The sequence below is a fragment of the Micromys minutus genome (assembly GCF_963924665.1).
Source record: "Micromys minutus genome assembly, chromosome: 1".
NCBI classification, from domain to species: Eukaryota; Metazoa; Chordata; class Mammalia; order Rodentia; family Muridae; genus Micromys; species Micromys minutus.
In genome coordinates, this window is record NC_137969.1 from 52,512,197 (window position 1) to 52,530,013 (window position 17,817).

Consider the following 17,817-nt stretch of genomic DNA (forward strand, 5'->3'; position numbering starts at 1 on the left):
TTGCTTGGAAAACTTTTTTTTCTAGCCCTTTATTTGAGGTAGTGTTTGTCTTTATTGCTGAGCTGTGCTTCTGGTATACAGTAGGACAATGAATCCTCTTTACATATCCGTTCTGTTCATCTATGTTTTTTATTGAAGGATTTAGTCCATTGATGTTGAAAGATATTAATGATCAGTGATTTTTAATTCCTGTTATTTTAATATTGGTTTTGTTAGTGTGTGTTTCTCTATTTTGTTTTATTTATATCACATAGAGTTATTCATTTCCTGTGTTATCTTGGGTGTAGTTATCTTCCTTGGCTTGAAGTTTTCTTTCTAGTATTTTCTGTAGAGTTGGATTTGTGGATAGATATTGTTTACATTTAGTTTTGTCTTAAGCTATCTTGCCGTCTCCATCTACTGTGATTGAGAGTTTGCTGGATATATTACTCTAGATTGGGATCTGTGGTTTCTTTAATGGGTGCAAGATATCTGTAGATATCATTTAGAATCTATGTTTAAAAGTTGGGTATAATTCTGATTGGTCTGCCTTTATTTGTTACCTTGCCTTTTCCCCTTGCAGCTTTTAATATTATCTGTCATGTAGATTTAGTGTTTTGTATTGTGTTTGAGTATTGTGTGGCAGGAGAGTTTTCTTTTCTGGTACAGTCTAACTGGTGTTCAATAAGCTTGTGTAGTTTTGAGAGCATCTCTTTCTTTAGGATGGGACATGCTATTCTATGATTTTGTTGAAAACATTTTCTGGTTCTTGGAGCTGTGTTTCTTCAATTTTTTCTATTCTAATTTTTTAGGTTAAGTCTTTTCATGCTATCCCAGATTTCCTGGATATATTGTGTCAGGAATTTTTTAGATTTAACATTTTCTTTGACTGATGCATTCATTTCTTCTACACCTAAGATTCTTTTTTTTCTCTTGTATTCTGTTGGTGATAAAAAGCAGGAACAACAACATCTGTTGTTCCTGTTTTCTTCTCTAGGTTTTTCATCTCCAAGATTTCCTCAGTTTGTGTTTTCTATATTCCTTCTAATTTCATTTTCAGGTCTTGAACAGTTTTATTTCTTTCTTTCACTTGTTTGAATTTTCCTGTATTTCTTTAAGGAATTTATTCATTTCATTTTTAAGGTACTTTTTCATCTTTATAAGACTGAATTTAAGGTCATTTGCTTGTGATTCTCTGTTTTAGGATATCCAGGGCTTGCAGTAATAGGACGGCTGTTCCTGTTTTAGCTGGTATTGGGAGAGGGAGGGGCTAACCTTGATGATCTGGTGTTTTGTAGCCTCTGGTGGGTATTCTTGGGTTTTACAATGAGTGTTAGGGTACTGTGCAAGTTTCCTAGCAGTTGGATGTGCCTGTGGTGAAACAGCAGCACAAGGTTTGGGGGCAGGGCTTGGTGGATACATAGGCAGAGAGGTGGCCAGAGAATAAAGGTCTGGGGATATTATGACAATCAGGCCAACTGGACACATTCTTATGGGCACTTCTAGCTCTTGTACTTTGGCTTCTGTTAAATTATTCCCCCCACCCTACTCCTACCATAGGATTTAACTAGGTGATCATGGATGGCTATGTAGACCAGGCTGGCCTAATGCAGAGGCAGAGAAACTTCCTGTCTCTGCCTCTGTCTCCTGAGAACGGGAGGTATGCACTACCATGCTCAGGCCTGCCAAACTAGTCTTTTTAATGATTATTTTATTATTTTTATTTTTCAAGACTGTGTTTCTCTGTGTAGCCCTGGCTGTCCTGGAACTTGCTCTGTAGATCAGGCTGGCCTTGAACTCAAAATTCTGCCTGTCTCTACCTTTCAAGTGCTGGGATTAAAGGGTTGTACCACCACCACCTGGCGGCCAAGTGATTATTTTACCATGGAGTTTCTAGAGTCACTGTTCCTGTCCATTTCAACATTAACAGAAAACTTAGTTTCCCCCTTTAATTTCAAGTAAATAAAGCAATGATCATATGTACAGGTGATTTCAGAAGATATGAGGGCATCAGATATCTTGGAACTGGAGTTATATAGATTTTGAGAAGCCTGTTGTAGGCACTAAGACTTGAACTCAAGTCTTTTACAAGATTAACTACTAAGTCATTTCTCCAGCCGCTTTAAAGCTGTATACATATATTAAAATGTATATGTATAATATTAAATATAACATTTCTGTATAATTATTTATTTATGGAGTTCACTGACTAGTGGCACAGGCAGAAACATCCCATTTTGTTGTTATTGTTACATAATCTGTTAAATATTTTAAAATAGGAAAATGAATGCTCTAGTTAAGTAAAAGGGAAGAACTGGCCTATACTGTTTTCGTGAATGATGACTTCAGAAGAGAAATGACTAGAAATACCTAGCTAGAAAACTATCATATAACCCATCCATATCACTTTGGGCCATATATTAAAGTGATAATCAGAAAGATATTTGCACATCCATGTCTATTGCTGTTATATTCACAGTTTCAAGGAATTAAAATCAGCCTAGATATCCATCAACAGATGAATAGATAACAAAGTACATATATATCATTTTTATATGACATACATATGTATGTATGTGATTTTATCCAACCATAAAGAAAGATAAATTTATGAAATTTAGAAATTTTGAAAATGGATGGATCTGGACAATATTTTTAAAGACAAACATTATAGATTCAGACTTAGTCAAAGACTACATATTCCTTTTCACAGGTAGGATAGGGCCTAGCTTTTGATGTGTGTGTATATGTATGTATGTACATGTGTGTTCATATGTTCATGCAAGGTTATGAGTATAATTTTATGTCACAAACTAGAAAGGAAACCATGACATGGAGAAAAGATTTTAAAGAGTCAGGGAAGGACAATAGAGCACATGTGACATGAAAGCAGAAAGAGTGATGGGTCTTAAGGGGTGGGGGTTGGGTCCTAGAAAGGCAAAGATATTGAAAAAAGAGTAGAATAGTAACATATATTTTGTTTGAAAATGCATCAATGAAACATAATATTTTGTGTGCATTAAATGTCTTTGATGTGCAAGTCTGTAAACCTAAGCTGGATCTCTGGAATCCATGTAAAGGATAGAACCAGCTCCCCAAAAGTTGTTTTCTCACTTCTAAATGAATACCATGTCATGAACACTAGAACATACACACAGCATTTGTGTAAGAAAGTAAGAAAAAGGAAACAAAATCTACTTAGGCCACAGAGTGTGTTCACGTCCAGCCTGGCCAACTTGGTGAGGCTGCTTTCTAGACAGTAGAGTGTGGAGATATACACTGGAAGTAGTTGGGTGGTGGAGCACTGACTGTACCTCACTCAGCCCTCAGTATCACACACACACACAAGTAAACAACAAAGCACCGACTGTCAGAACACAGTCCAAGAATGGTGTTATAGAGAATTCTGAGTGCTTGTGAGAGAATTCCAAGAAATCGAGACTTGTGATCTGTTTCTTATAAATGAAATTGTTCTTAAAATGTGTTCTCATGCTCCTCTGAGGTGTAGTGGATAGGAGTGAGTTTAATAGAACATTTTAACGTGAAATTTTGTCAGGTATAGTACATGCCAGAAATTGTGGGGTTGCCTGAGGTTCAAGACCAGTTTGATTTACATAGTATTATAGTCCAGGAGCCACCTCACAAACTACACAAATAAAGATTTCAGTCAGACAGGAATAGTTTATTGAGCCTTCACCCCAGGACTGATTGATCAGGGTCATAAACCAGACTCGGAAGCTGGCTGCAATCATGAGCCAGGAACCTACAGAGCTTTTAAGCTTTTAATCCACAAATATCTGTGCCAAGTTATTTTACCAATAAGTATTTAGGAATAGGGCACTTCTTTAGCAACATGTCTTTGTTGTACATTTATCCGGATCCCATTGGTTGGAGTATTCAGCTGTGGCAGAGGCTTTCCTTGTTTCACACTCATGTCTTAGCTTGCCAACCAGGATGCCAGTTACCCACACACATGTCTCTTTCTGCCAAGTAGGATGTCAGTTCCCTGGGAGGTATTGGGAACTTAAACTTTATTCAATCTGTACAGGTTCCATTTTGAGTAGTCAAAATGAAGTCTTATTCCAAATAGCTTTTTATATTGGTGTAAGCCTCTCTCTTATGTAGGGGGTCTATCCCAGGGACAGCTTATAAGAGCAGAAACCATAAAAGGTCATACACAGGTGCAAGAAGTGGTGTCTGGTGATTGGTTCCAGTCCAAGCTTACTATGGCCAACTATACAGAGCAGTTCTAACCTACTTATACTGTGGCTGGTTTCCAAGAACACCAAAGTAAAGAATATGCAATCAACTCAGGCATGAGAAAATTTCCTTATATTAGTAACAGCATAAAATGGGTGGCTAGACACAGGCCTTAACACATAGCAGCTTCAGAATCGCAGTGGCTACACAGTAAAACCCAGTCTCAAAACAATAAAAGAAACAAAAATAAATTTCACTATACAGCTCTTAGGCTTATGTTTTAGACATTCTCTTTTGAGATGCTGACTCTTTTTGTGAAATATTTTTTGGAGTTCTGGGAATGGAACTCAGTTTAGGAAAGTGTACTACTACTAGTGGAACTCATCAACCAGCATTTACTTCTTAGTCTCTATAAATATATTTACTCCCTTTTGGCAAGCAATCTCAAACTAGCCTGAACCTTGAATTACCAGAAAACAGCTTCCAGTCTCAGTCTTATCTGTCAGCTGGCAGCTATATCTTCTTCCTTTATCGAAATAACATTGCACTCAACCTTACAGATTAATTTAAAAATAACTTCTAGGGAAGTGATAAGCTTTCATTTACCCAGATGTCTCGGTACTTATCCAGTACTTACCAATGCATTGTCTTGTAATTTATTAGTTTGTAGCTTAGCAGGCCTCTAAGACCTTAAGGGCAGAACTAGGCGCTCCTAAACTTTCTACGGGGACCTAAAATTAGAGGATGACACACAAAGTATAATATTTGTTGAGTAACATTTTTGGAGTGAGGGTGGCCAGGGGGAAATCTCTGAAAGGTGGGAGCTAAAAGGGACAGAGGGTCACAGGGTAATATAGTGATGCAGATTCTTCCATACGTGATTTTTTAAAAATAGTGCCTCGGACTTTCTGAAACTCACTGTGAAGTGGAGGTTGGCCTAGAACTCTTACTCACACTGCCTTGTTGTCCACATCCCGCCCCTCAACTGGGATACAAGCTTCTCTTCCATAAACTGGCCCAGAAAAGAGGCTACTGAGCGTTGAGAGGAAGTCGGATTCCGTGCCCCAGGATCCTGCAAGAGCAGCGTGCGGTCTCTTGTTTCTCGCGGGCAGCCTCGCGTTGCAACTTCAGCCACAGACACCAATTCTACCTTCTAGCCTCCTCCGTGGCCCCGCCCCGCCCAGCCCCGCCCCGGAAGTGACTTGAAACTCGTCCGGAACCTCCGGGCCCAGCGGCTGCAGCGTCACCAGACGAGTCGAAGCGGTCCCGGCAGAGCAGCCGCTGCCACCGCCAACGAACCGGGTGCCGCGCGGGGTCCAGCAGCGCCGGGCAGCCGGGGCGGGGGTGGGGGGCCCAGCGGTCGGGCCGAGGGCGAGGCGACGCGGACAAGGCTGAGCTCGCATCGGGCCGGGGGCCGGGGGGCGGGCCGGGGGCGGCCCCGGGCTAATGGAGGCTCCGGAGCGGACTGGCGGCGGGGAGCCCCCCGAGCCTGGCGGGCGGCCGGTACTGGGCCCGCGGGCCTTCGTCCCGCAGAAGGAGATCGTGTACAACAAGCTTCTGCCCTACGCCGAGCGGCTGGACGCCGAGTCTGACTTGCAGCTGGCGCAGATCAAGAGCAACCTGGGCCGGGCTGTGCAGCTCCAGGAGCTGTGGCCCGGCGGCCTCTTCTGGTCACGGAAACTCTCCACGTAAGTGGGCTGAAGCTGTCGGTGGGCCGAGCTCTTTGTCTGCGCTGCCGCTGCTCAACTTGTCCTGTCCTGGCGGTGCTGGCCTGGTGCAGGGTTCCAGGGGCGCGGCCGAGCCACCCACCCCCGGGGGCACCCAGTTTCCTCTTTGCTTTCTGTGGGACCTCTGGGCCCTGCAGGTCGTCTCTCACGATCAGCGTTCAGGTCCTTTATCTTCACCTGCCAGGCTCTGTGGGAGCCACAGGCTTCCCTACGCATAGGGACAAGAGGCTCTCATTGGTTCTCCCTGGGTTCTGCGCTTGGAACTGCGGGATTGAGAGGTCTGGTCTTTGGGGAAGCAAGTCCTGTCCTCACTTCTGTGCTTCCTCTGTTTTTTTTTTTTTCTTCCTCGTGGATCCACGCCTTTTCACTTCTCTCTGTAGGAAGGAGAACGTAGGGACAGTAAGAGGTTGTATGTTTTGTGTTTTTCTATGTTACTATGAGTTTTGGGGAACTGGAGTGCTGTTCTGGCTACCTGGATTTAATTGAAATGATTCATTTCAAATAGGCAGTCAGCGCATTCTCGGATTGAGTAGACGTTGATGTTGAGAATGTTGTCTTAGAATTCTAGGCCAGTGTATGTTCCTGTTGTGACATTTCCTCGGTCAAGACTTCGCTGATTCTAAGGCAAATAGTGAAGAGCGCTGTTAGGTTGTCCCTGGGCTTTGTTGGCCGGACTGTGTGGTTTTGAGTTGGTTAGATGAATATTAATGACATTAACATCAACTTTAGGAATTCTTTTGCTTTCTGTACACACTACCCGCAAATTACCGTGTCAGTGGAATTAGGACTGGGAAAAAGTAATGCTGGAGCAAAACGTTTGAAGCGGTCATTTGCTCTATGTGCACCTTTACTTTGGCAAAACTTTTTATATAAGATTTTTGCAATTTTGTTTGGTACGTTACATATAATTTGGTTAGACTGTTTCTGCATATAGTTACCAATGCCTGATTGCACAGGGCATGTCATTGTGTTTACCAGAATCTGCCGAGTGAATTGGGTGATGACTCAGGGTTTTATAATGCAATAGTCAGCTGTATCTCTCTACGGGATAATTCTTATGTGCTAATTGTTGGGGACCCTCTGACAAGTTTTTTGTACTTTCCAATACAAAGGGTGAAAAATAGCTCTTTTAGTTACGAGGTACAAAACTAAAGCGCTTAATTTGTCTTTCTTAGAGTGACCATAAAATGTCAAGATTATCAGCTCTTTTGACTGGATTATAAAGAAAATTTTGGTAGTAAGGATCCATAAACGTAGAGATCAATGCAATCAAAGAAAATCCACGTTTAAAAGGGTTAAAATTGAGATGCTTCTTTGTGTGTTCTCCTTAGGAGTTTGTGTAACTGGGCACAGTAAAAATAAAGTTTGTTAGTCACTTTGATAGACTTGCCAAAGAATATTGTTTTCAGGGACTATTTCAGGGAATTTCTTTGGTGTACAGTATGTGTGTGTCAATGTGTAAAGACACCCAGCTTGGATTTATGAGCATAGTTAAATGTTTGTTTTTCTGTTTCTGGTTAATGAGTTTGGTTAAGTTAGCACTAGGCTCTGTTGTTTTGGCTAAAGTAAAAAGTATTACCAAGAAATATAGTGGAGATACCATGCTTGGTTTGTAGAGCAGTATTGCTGTTTACATAGCTTAATGGTGGTGACTTCCATTTTATGTAAATAAACTCTATTTTTGCTCTGATATTATATTATTTTAACGTTTGTTAAATATTAAAAAGTGGGCTTCATATAAAGGAGTTATGGACACCCCCCATAAGGTTTTAGATAGGCAATGCTGGTCTGGAACTATATGTAGAATGACCCCACCCATTTGCCCCTCCAGATGATGGAATTACCAGCATGAAACACCATGGCTTGTTTACTTTTATTTTTGAGACAAGAGCTCTAGTAGCCCCAGACCTATTTCAGACTTGCTGGTATTAACTCCTGACCTCTCCCTTCACTTCCCAGATGCCAGCCAGCAATTAATCATTCAAAAATAGCAAGTTTTCCTTTTATTTGTTTACTGGTTCTTTGTGCCAGAACCTCATTTTTGGTTCTCAGTTTTTTTAAATGCAAACCTTTTTGCCTTGCACATTTTCAGTAAATTGTTTTTCACTTTATTATTATTGTGTATGTGTAGAGGTAGTCAGAGGACAACGCAAAGGAATAGTTCTCTCCTTCTGCTCTTTCACTGTGGCTTCCAAGGATCAAAGTCAGGTCTTTAGGGTTGCTTGCCAAATGGCTTTTGCCTGAGGAGCCAGCTTGCTGACTCCGAGCATTTTCATTATGGAAGATATGAAACTTAGAGAGGAGAACAGTAACATAATGAACATCACTTATCAGCAGTTATCAACCCGTACTGAGTTGTAAAATTGATTGATTTTACTTCTGAGTTCTTCCTCTGACTGCATTACTTTGTCTAAGGTTTTCTGTAGTCAGACCTCATGGACAGAACACTTTTAAAGACTGATCTAGTGTGTGTGTTGCTACATGTGCATTTGTGCCATTACATGCTCGAATAAGTAGGATAAGTAAAGATTTACCAATAGATTTTAGTGCTTGATGTCAGGTTATCAGACTGGGTAGCAAATATCTCACCAGTCTGAAAAAGGTTTATTAATGCTTTTAGAGATTAGACTCAGTTCAGGGGTAATATGCATGGCATGGAATAATTTCTGTTTTAAAAATGAAGACACTGAGACAGATAGGTCAGCACAATATAGTAGAAGTAGCATCTGATCTTTTCCCAATACTTTTCTTTTTTTGTTCTTTTAAAGGCTTAGGAAGTATCTTTGGTTTGTGAGACATCAGTGAAAGACTTCTGCATGTTTCAACATGCTGTTTCTCTCTCTCTCTCTCTCTCTCTCTCTCTCTCTCTCTCTCTCTCTCTCTCTCTTTTAGTATAGAATAGAGTTTATTCAGGTCATGGGAGAGTTAAGAGGGAGGCAGAGAGAGAGAGTGAGAGAGAGAGAGAGAGAGAGAGAGAGAGAGAGAGAGAGAGAGAGAGAGAGAGAGAGAGAGAGGCCGGCCATGAGCACGTGGGAGAGAGGGGGGAAGGGAAAGGGAAGAGGAGGGGTAGAGGTGGGAGAGCAAGGCTGCAAGAGCACAAGGGCAAGAGAGGCCAAGAGCGCTGTTTCTCTTAATGTCCCTTTTATTGTTGTTGTTCAGGACACACTAGTAAAGGAGTACCTATCAAAATACTTGATGACAAACTATTATTTCTAAATGTAGCCATATATATATATATGTATGTATGTATTTAACACCTGTATTGAGGCATCAAGAACGGCAGTCAGTCAACCATAGACATAAACAGTGCCATTGGATGGCCTGAAGCCTAGATGTCACTTGTGACAGACATAACTGTTTTGCTGCAGGATTGTAGAATATCATTGTATCTGAAATGTACACCCACTTCTGGGTGCCCCCCCCATAGTGCTAGTTCTGAGACTCTGGGGCTCACACACACTAAGTAAGTACCTCCACCCTGAGGTACATGCTGAGTAGTAGTCTTTCTTCCACAGTCTGAGGCACACTACCCAATTGTGAATAAATAAACAAATGATGAATAACTATTGATAGGTACTTTGCAATGAACTCAACTTAAGAAACCATTTTCCTAATTGTCAACTTTCTGTTAAGTGAGATTCATTTGTAGTGACTTTCCTTCTCTTTTTAATAAAAAAAAATTTACTATGTTTTCTTCACTGAAACTTATAGAAAGCCAGTTAATGCCTTATTTTGCACAAACAGCAGTAGCAACCAAAGCCCCTTTATGGTTTAGCACTCACTGGAATGTTAAAGAAGCACATAGCAAGTGAATTCCCTTTTGGAGACTTGGCTTGGCTATTTCCATGTTTGGTCTATATCCAGCCCTTTTCTTTATGTCCCCTTCTTACGCTTTTCTGTGCATATCTTTTCCTCTTCTACTTTGAGGTTTATTTTTACCCCTGCAGCCCTCTACTCCCAACATTCAGGAGAGGTACTCAATACTAGAATAAGTGTTTGCTCTTCGTAACCTAAAGCATTAGTAAAGCTAAGAGATTCTTAGTGTTGTGTTCAAAATTTAAAAAGTGAATGATAGTTTAGATCCGTTTAATACTGTGTTCAAAAGAAAGTATATCTTTAGCCAAAGAATTTGAAGGAATGAACAGTCTAGTCACCAAAAGGGTTATTGTCTCATAACCCCAGAGGTATTGAGGAGCATTAGTCAGCAGAGTATGTTGGTGGCATGAAGGAGTTAACCCTTTTTACTGTAAACAAGATTTGTCCTAACTGCTTCATGGTCTCCCCTTGTTGACCATCCAAAGGAATGAATATGTTAGCAATCTGGGCTGCTTTCAATAGGTGTTAAGTGGTTTTTGTTTTGTCAAGAATGAAGTGTAGAGGTTTTCTACAGCAAGACATTTTAGAAACATAAATATAAGTACATATTTTCCTTATTTCTCCACTTGAATGGACTTGATGTTTTTTGGAAGATCTTTTTTAAAAAAATAATTTATTTTTATTTTATATGCATTGGTGATTTTTCCTACATATTTGTCTGTATGAGGATGTCAAATGTCCTTGAACTGGAGTTACAAACATTTGTGAGCTGCAATGTGGTTCTGGGAATTGAGCTGAAAAAGTAGCCAGTGGTCTTAACTTCTGAGCTACCTCTCTAGCCCTATCTTGGAAGATTCTTAAAGAGTGAATGGATTGATTTACTTTTGCAGTGAGTAAATGGGGCCTAACCTTGAGCATGGTAGGCAAGTATTACTGAGTTGCACCTCCAAACCTCTGAAAGAGCTTTGTATAGTTTGTGTTCTGAAGGCAAGTTGAATACTTGCAGAGGTGCCAGCAAACAGAATGACAGCTTGTTGTTAGCATGTAGCAGATGAAGTTCCCAGTCTATGTAAGCAAGGAAAAGTTGCCATGTGAAAGAAGCTGGGTAGGTACTTTTTTTGATACAGAATCTCAAGTTTTATTCCTTTATTAGCCATCCTCCTGCCTCAGTCTCCTGAGGGTTTTGTGTGCCTTTGGCTCTGTTATTAATCCATATCTTCAACCAAAGAACTATTTTAAGGCTTTTTACTTAAAGGTAATCTTTTATATTTATTTTTTTACATTTCTCTATTCCCGACCCCCTTGCGTATTTTGAGATGAAGGTAACCCCCCCTCCCCAGAAGCTGGAGGTCAGAGGTCTATTTTCAGCTCCTGTTTGTGAGCTTCAGGCTTGGTATCCCAGCTCCTTTATCTACTGAGCTATCTATCTCCCTGGCCTACTCTTTTTTTTTTTTTTTTGAAATGGGGGCTAGTTGGAACCTTTATTTACATATTCATTACATCTAATTTCCAAATAATAGGATGAAAAGACGAGAAAATAATCATTAAGACACATTCATTAGTGATTATAGATGGAGTGTTCATGACTTAATTTTGTATAGGTGTTTACTGGATTATGGTACATTTGGTGGCAGCTAATGGGTTTTTGGTGGTGGTCCTGTTTAAGATAGGGTCTATGTAGCTCAGGCTCTCCTTGAACTTGCTATGTGCTCAGGCTAAATCTCTCCTTTAGCCTGATCTCTGGGAACTCCCACTGGCCTGTATAGTAGAGGCAGTCCTTAACTTTTGATCCTTTTGGTCTGTTTCCCTATGGTGGACCCCACTGTGTTCCTTTGCTATCCTACTGCTTTATTTTCCCTCTGTGGGTTTAAACCTAGAACCTCATGCATGTTAGGCAAGTGTCCTTCCCCAGCCTTTCTTAAACTTCCTAAAAAGATTCATTTTATGTATATGAATGTTTACCTGTAGGAATGAGTTCCTGGTAACCACAAAAAGTGTTAGCTCTCCTAGAACTGTAGTTATTGGCAGCTGTGAATCACCATGTGGGTGCTGGGAACTGAACCTGGGTCCTTTGCAAAAGCAGCTAGTGCACTGGGCCATCTCTCCAGACTTCTTTTTACTTGCATTTTGAGCCAACATCTCACAGAACTGCTAGACTTTCTTTGTACTTATTCTATAGTTCTGCCTAGCCTTGAATTTGAATTCTTCCTCAGCTCTCAGGTTTACAGGTCTATAAAGGCCCTGCTTCAGAAATCTGTTTCATATGACTCAGTTTAGTGTTCATTGCTCATCACCTCCCAGTGAGTTTGGGAGTTGTGGTTTGAATATGTTTGGCCCATAGGGAGTGGTATTATTAGGAGGTATGTCCTTGTTGGAGGAAGTATGTCACTTTGGGGGTGGGCTTTGAAGCTCTGCCCTGTGTGGAAGAGTAAGTCTTCTCCTGTTTGTCTTTGGAACAAGATGTAGAACTCTCAGTTCAGCTCCTCAAATGCCATGCCTTCCTGCATACTGCCATACTTCCTGGTATGAAGATAATGGACCCACCCTCAGAATCAGTAAGCTCCAAATAAATGTTGTCCTTTGTAAGAGTTGGCTTGGTCATGGTGTCATTTATAAACAGGAGTTAATCCTTTATTTAGATGTGACTTAAATTTGATCAGATCCATCAGTTATTTGATAAACCTGAAATTAAACCAAGTTCTTGTGGTTTTTCTCCTGGTATTGTTGCCTATCATGGCTGCTCTGGTTGGAGGTTTGTTTGAGCACAGCCTAGGCTAACATCTATAAATAAGTAAGGAAATAAATACAAATAAAAAAATAAGAGACAGGTGTGTTGGCATTAAAGCCTAGCACTTGAAGGCAGAGGCAAGTAGATCTCTCTAAGTTTGAAGCTAGTCTGTTCTACCTGAGTTTTAGGCCAGCCAAGGCTCTATAAGATCCTGTCTCAAAAACCAGCAACAACAAAAAACACACACACACAAAAGAAAACACAAAATATCCAGACAGTGAAACAAGAGACTGAGGAAGTGGTTCAGTAGTCGAGAGTGGTTCCCAGCACCCCCATCAGATGGATCACAACCATCTCACAACCATCTGTAACTCTGGTTCCAAGGGATTCCATGTCCTCTTCTGAATCCCCTTCTCCCTTCTCTCCCTCTCCCAATTTGTGTCTTTTGTTGTTGAATGAATGTCCTCCCTACCCCCAACTTTTAGTGAACAGCAGCATTGGACTTTGGAGCTAAAAGGAATCTTAGAGACTCTAGGGTTTATAAACTCATTTTAAATGAAAATATTGTGATACTGTGCTGGCCTATATGTGGGACTTTCTCTACCCACTTAGGAAACGAGGCACAGTACTCTTCTGTGAGGTGGTCTTGGGGGGTTGCGGGATGATTTCCCCATGCAGTTGGGAGAGCTGACTTTAGGGTCATGAGATTAAGAGAGGTAGTTCTGCCCCCTCATTGACTGTAACACACAGGAGAGTGGGCCCTATACCTCATCTGAGCAGCATAGTAGAGGGTGTGAGCATGGGAGAGCTCTCTGAAGCCCTCCTAGGCTGCATCACTTGGGAGAGTGGGCCCCATTTCTTGACTAGGCAGCCCAGTAGAGCTGGCTCTGGAAATGTGGGTGCAGGTGACCTGGCTCTAAGGGCATGAGAACAGGAGAGCTGTCCCTGCCTCCTGCTGATGTCCTGGCCTGGGTTGCCTAGCCAGAGCAGTGCTAGTGTATTTGCCCTGGTGGTACAGATAAGGGAGATCCAGCAGTCTTGAGTAGCTCAGCTACCACCCAGGCCCACATCCAGTACTCTGAATTGGCCCACCCAGAAATCTTTATCATCTTCGAATGGTTGAGGTGTAGAAAGGGCAGAATCTTCATGGCGCAGGATAATAATAGGATAACTGAGAGGAGTCTTGATTAGGATCCAGTATTGATGGTGTCACAGAAGCCAGTCTCTAACTAGACCAATGACTCATAGCAATGAACATTTGCTAGTGAAGATATGTGGACACACTGACACACTACAGCGTCCATGATGAGATGTTTTCTGTGCTTTGTGTTTGTTGTAGTTGTGTGCATGTTTTATTTTCATGGGGAGGTTGCAGGGGGGAAGGGTGGCCATAAGGAGACAGGATTATTGGGGGAAGGGTGGCTATAAGGGGACAGGGATGATTGGGACTGAGGTGCATGATTTGAAACACCCAAAGAATCAATTAAGACGGTTAAAAAAAAAAAAGGAAAGGAAAGGAAAGAAAGTAAGAAATTAGGCATGGTGGCACATACCTTTAATCTCAGCACTTGGGAAACAAAGGGAGGAGAATCTTTGAGTTCAGGGTTCAGTCAGATCTGCACAGAGAAACCATATTTCCAAAGGAAGGAAGAGAAAAAGAGAAAGAAATTAAGTAGAAAGAAGTTCTCTGGGTATGGTGGTTTAGGTAGTTTGAGAACTTGGAGGCCAGCCATGGCTATTGAATTGAGGAATTATGTTAATTAGGAATTCACCAAACAAGCAAACATTGGCTATAAGGTTTGGCTCTGGGGCCAGGACTGCTACAGTACATGGAACATGAAGGATTTCTTCCGGGATGCTGCTGTGCATATCAGCCTACAGTGTCTGCTGAATCCTCTTAGTGGTGAGGGAGCCTCAAATCTTTCCCTTCAGCATGGGTGTGGTGTTTTTCTGTGGTGGGGCGAGTGCTGTCTTGGAATCCTGTAGACAGTGATAACTGACAGGCACTCATCAGTCCCCAGCTGACAGCCTCTTGCTACTGGCATGACACTATGACTTTTTCTATTCTCAGCTCATATCGTCAGCAATTACTGATCGAGCTGCAAGAACACAAGAGTCTTAGAATATGGTATTAGTGGTTAAGTGAGTGGCACAGACGTTGTGTTGCACACTATAAAGGTCTTACTGTGCCAGCAGCCAGCAAAGTGCTCTTTAGTCTCTATTTCCCTTAATTCTCCTAAACATCCTTAGGACTATGGGTGAATTTTTTTGTTTCATTTTGCTCCTGAAAGAATGAGGTTTACTCTGGTTGTTTGGGATGCTGCTGTAAATTCCATAAATGAGGTGACTTTAGAGCAAATATTTCTTTCTTCCTGTTCTGGAGGTTGAAGTCCAAGGTCTTGGTGATGTCATGGAGTCCTTGCCTCATCACCCAGCTACCTGCTGCCTATGTCTTCACCAGTTGGGAAGAACAGAAACCAGCTCGAATTCTAATAAGGACACTGATTTCATTATGAAGGCTTTATCGTTAAGAAAAATAACTTCCCCAAAGTCTTACCTCAGAGTACATTGGTGTTTAGGATTAGGATTTCAGTGCATGTGTTGAGAGTGAGGGTACAAGCAAACATTACTTTAGGTGTAGGGGATTTTGTGTTGTTGCTGTGTATGTGAGAACGTATATGAAGGTATATTGACCTCTGTTTATGCGTGTGGAGGCCGTAGGTTGATTTTGGTATCTTCTGTTGTTTGTCCACTTTATTTTCTAAGTGCATCTTGAGCTCACCTAGACTGTCTGATGAGTGAGTGGATTCCCAAAGTTCTGTGTCTACCTCTTCCTAGTAACAAGGAATAGCTGAGTCTGCCAAGCCTAGTGCACACAAAAAGGTGTGTGTGTGTGTGTGTGTGTGTGTGTGTGTGAATTCGTGTATAGGTGCACAGAGGTCAGAGGAGGATGCCTACGAGTTTTATTACTTATTACTGTCGTCTTTTCTCTTTGTTTGCTTGTTTATTTACACTCCAGATTTTATTCCCCTCCCAGTCCATCCTCCGACTGTTCCACATCTGCTTTCTTAAAGGTCTCTCACTGACCCTGGAGCTAGGCTGGCAGCCAGTGAGCCACAGAGACCCTCTAGTTGTCCTCCTTTAACTGTGTCCCCACTCTTCAGTGGCAACTTAATATTTGGTCATGCCCTATTTTTTGTTTTGTTTTGTTGTGTGTGTTTTGTTTTGTTTTAATGTGGATGCTAGAGATTTGAATTCGGCCCAAACTTGCTTTATTTTATTTTGGGGGCAGGATCTCATGATATAATCCAGGCTGAAGTTACAGAAACTGCCTCAGCCTCCTAAGGGCTAAGATTATAGGTGCATAGCACCATGTCTGGCTAGTTACAGAAACTCTGACAGCCAAATTTCCTGAAGACCACAGAGATCCTTTTATTATTAACTATATGTCTATGGAAAAGAAAGAAGGCTTCCTGACTGCAAGTGTATCTCAGAAGGCTCATGGCTAGTCTTAAGGTAGGATTTAATTAAGTAAAGAGGATTCCAGAAAATGTCTTTTAATTTGGGGGATTTTAATGTGGGGAAATAGAGATGCATGGGTAAATGGGCCATATAAATTTTAAAATTTATACTCCGGAGCATCAAACTGAAATGGTTAACTTTTGATGCAGTATGCCTCAAGGCTGTTTGTTATTTATTCTTAAGTTTCCATCGCCTGGTGCATTCCTAGCACATAAATAACATCCAATAAAACATTTCAAGAAGTTTTTTCCTGTAGTTTTTTTAGAGTGCTTAGAACGCACAAAAGTTTTAGTTCTTGCTCCAGAACAAAGTAAAACAGGCCATCACAGTACACGTCTACAGTCCCAGCACTCAGGAAGATGCTTCCTTTATCCATAGTTCAAGAGAGAAATAACGAGAAAAGAATAGTAGCATTAAGGCCAGTTTTGCTGCGTATTATTTTGGAAGCTGTCTTATTTTGGAACCAGTTTGTTTAATGTGACCAAATTTTATTGTTAGTTTGAGGACTTTTTTTTTGGGTGGGGGGTTCCAGTCTTACTATGTAGCCCAGGCTAGCTTTGATCTCAAATGCTCTTGTCTCATATTTCCAAGTGCTAGGACCGCTGAGTTTATAAGCTTATGCTACCATGCCCGGTCTCTGTATTATTTAGGAGCTATTGCTAGATTTGCTTGTTTTTGAGGCAGTCTTAATTTTATCCCAGATTGGGCTCAGAAGTCACTATGCAGTCAAGTAGAACTCAATTGCATGGCAGTTCTTTTGCCCTAAGCTCTGAATTGCTGGAATTGCAGATGTAAACTATCACCTGGTAAGATTTCACATATAAAAATCAAAAAGTTCAGTGTGTGTGTCTCAAAGAGCAAGTTGGGAGAAGGTGAAAGATCAAAAGGACAAGTTAGAAAGAATTTTCCCTTCTTCCATTTGGGTCTTAGAGGACTTCAGATCTCCAGGCTTAGTAGCAAGTGACCTTACCTGATGACCCATCTCGATAGCCTGGTTATAAATAGTTTTATGTTTTGAAATAACATTGTCCTTCCCCCTTCAAATTAATTCATGGTTTAATGATTGTATAAACTGTAAGCCTGGACATTTTCAGGAGCAAATCAGGGAATAATATGATTTAGAGGAGTCCTTGGAGTCAGAATGTGTCCAACATTTCTTTATAGGTGATAATAATTAAAACGTTATAGCCCTAGTAGTTGGGTTTGGGAATATAGTTTATTTGGAGAATTGCTTGCCTGATACATTGGAAACCTTGACTCAGTCCCTAACCCCCATATGGTCATGGTGAACTTATCTGTAATTCTGGCATTGGATGTAGGAGGATCAGAAGTGCAACCTTATCCTTGGCTTCTTAATGAATTGGAAGCCTCTCTGGGCTATAGCTTCTCTGATTCGTGGTTTTATTTTACACGTGTTGTATACTTTTTTTTTAACTTTAAATTTCCATGTAATGTAAGTGACCTTTGATGACGTCGTTGTTTTATTAACTAATTACTGTTCTTGGTGTACTAGTTTTTTTCTGAGATTAAAAATCTAAAAGTATTTAGCATACTGTGAGGCTGTGAGGAGCAATTGTCTTGCCTTTTTTACTGTGGGAGGATGGAACATGACGCCTTGTCATTTGTATGTTCTGTTCAAAAGTTTAATCGTGACTAAGATTTTCAAGTATTTTGAGATATCTGATAATTATTTTTAGTCCTACTGAAAACTCAATGTGAAGGAGGATGGATGATCCTTAAGGAAAATTTCAAGTCAAATTTTTGAGCTTAAATATACAGAAATCAAATTGATTATTTTTTTAAGAAAATGATGGTTGTTAGTCTTTACTTCCATTTTTAGAATCC

At 40.9% G+C, this 17,817-nt stretch overlaps 1 protein-coding gene across 1 annotated transcript in view; it reads left to right on the top strand.

The window, feature by feature from the left end:
- The first annotated feature begins 5,602 nt into the window (after positions 1-5,602).
- The window catches only part of PSME4 (proteasome activator subunit 4), a 118,833-nt gene continuing 106,618 nt past the window's right edge, over positions 5,603-17,817 (top strand). Inside the window, exon 1 of the mRNA XM_080929766.1 lies at positions 5,603-5,867. Within this exon, the coding sequence (XP_080785892.1) occupies positions 5,626-5,867 (242 nt within the window). The 5' untranslated portion in view covers positions 5,603-5,625. The remainder of the gene's footprint in view (positions 5,868-17,817) is intronic.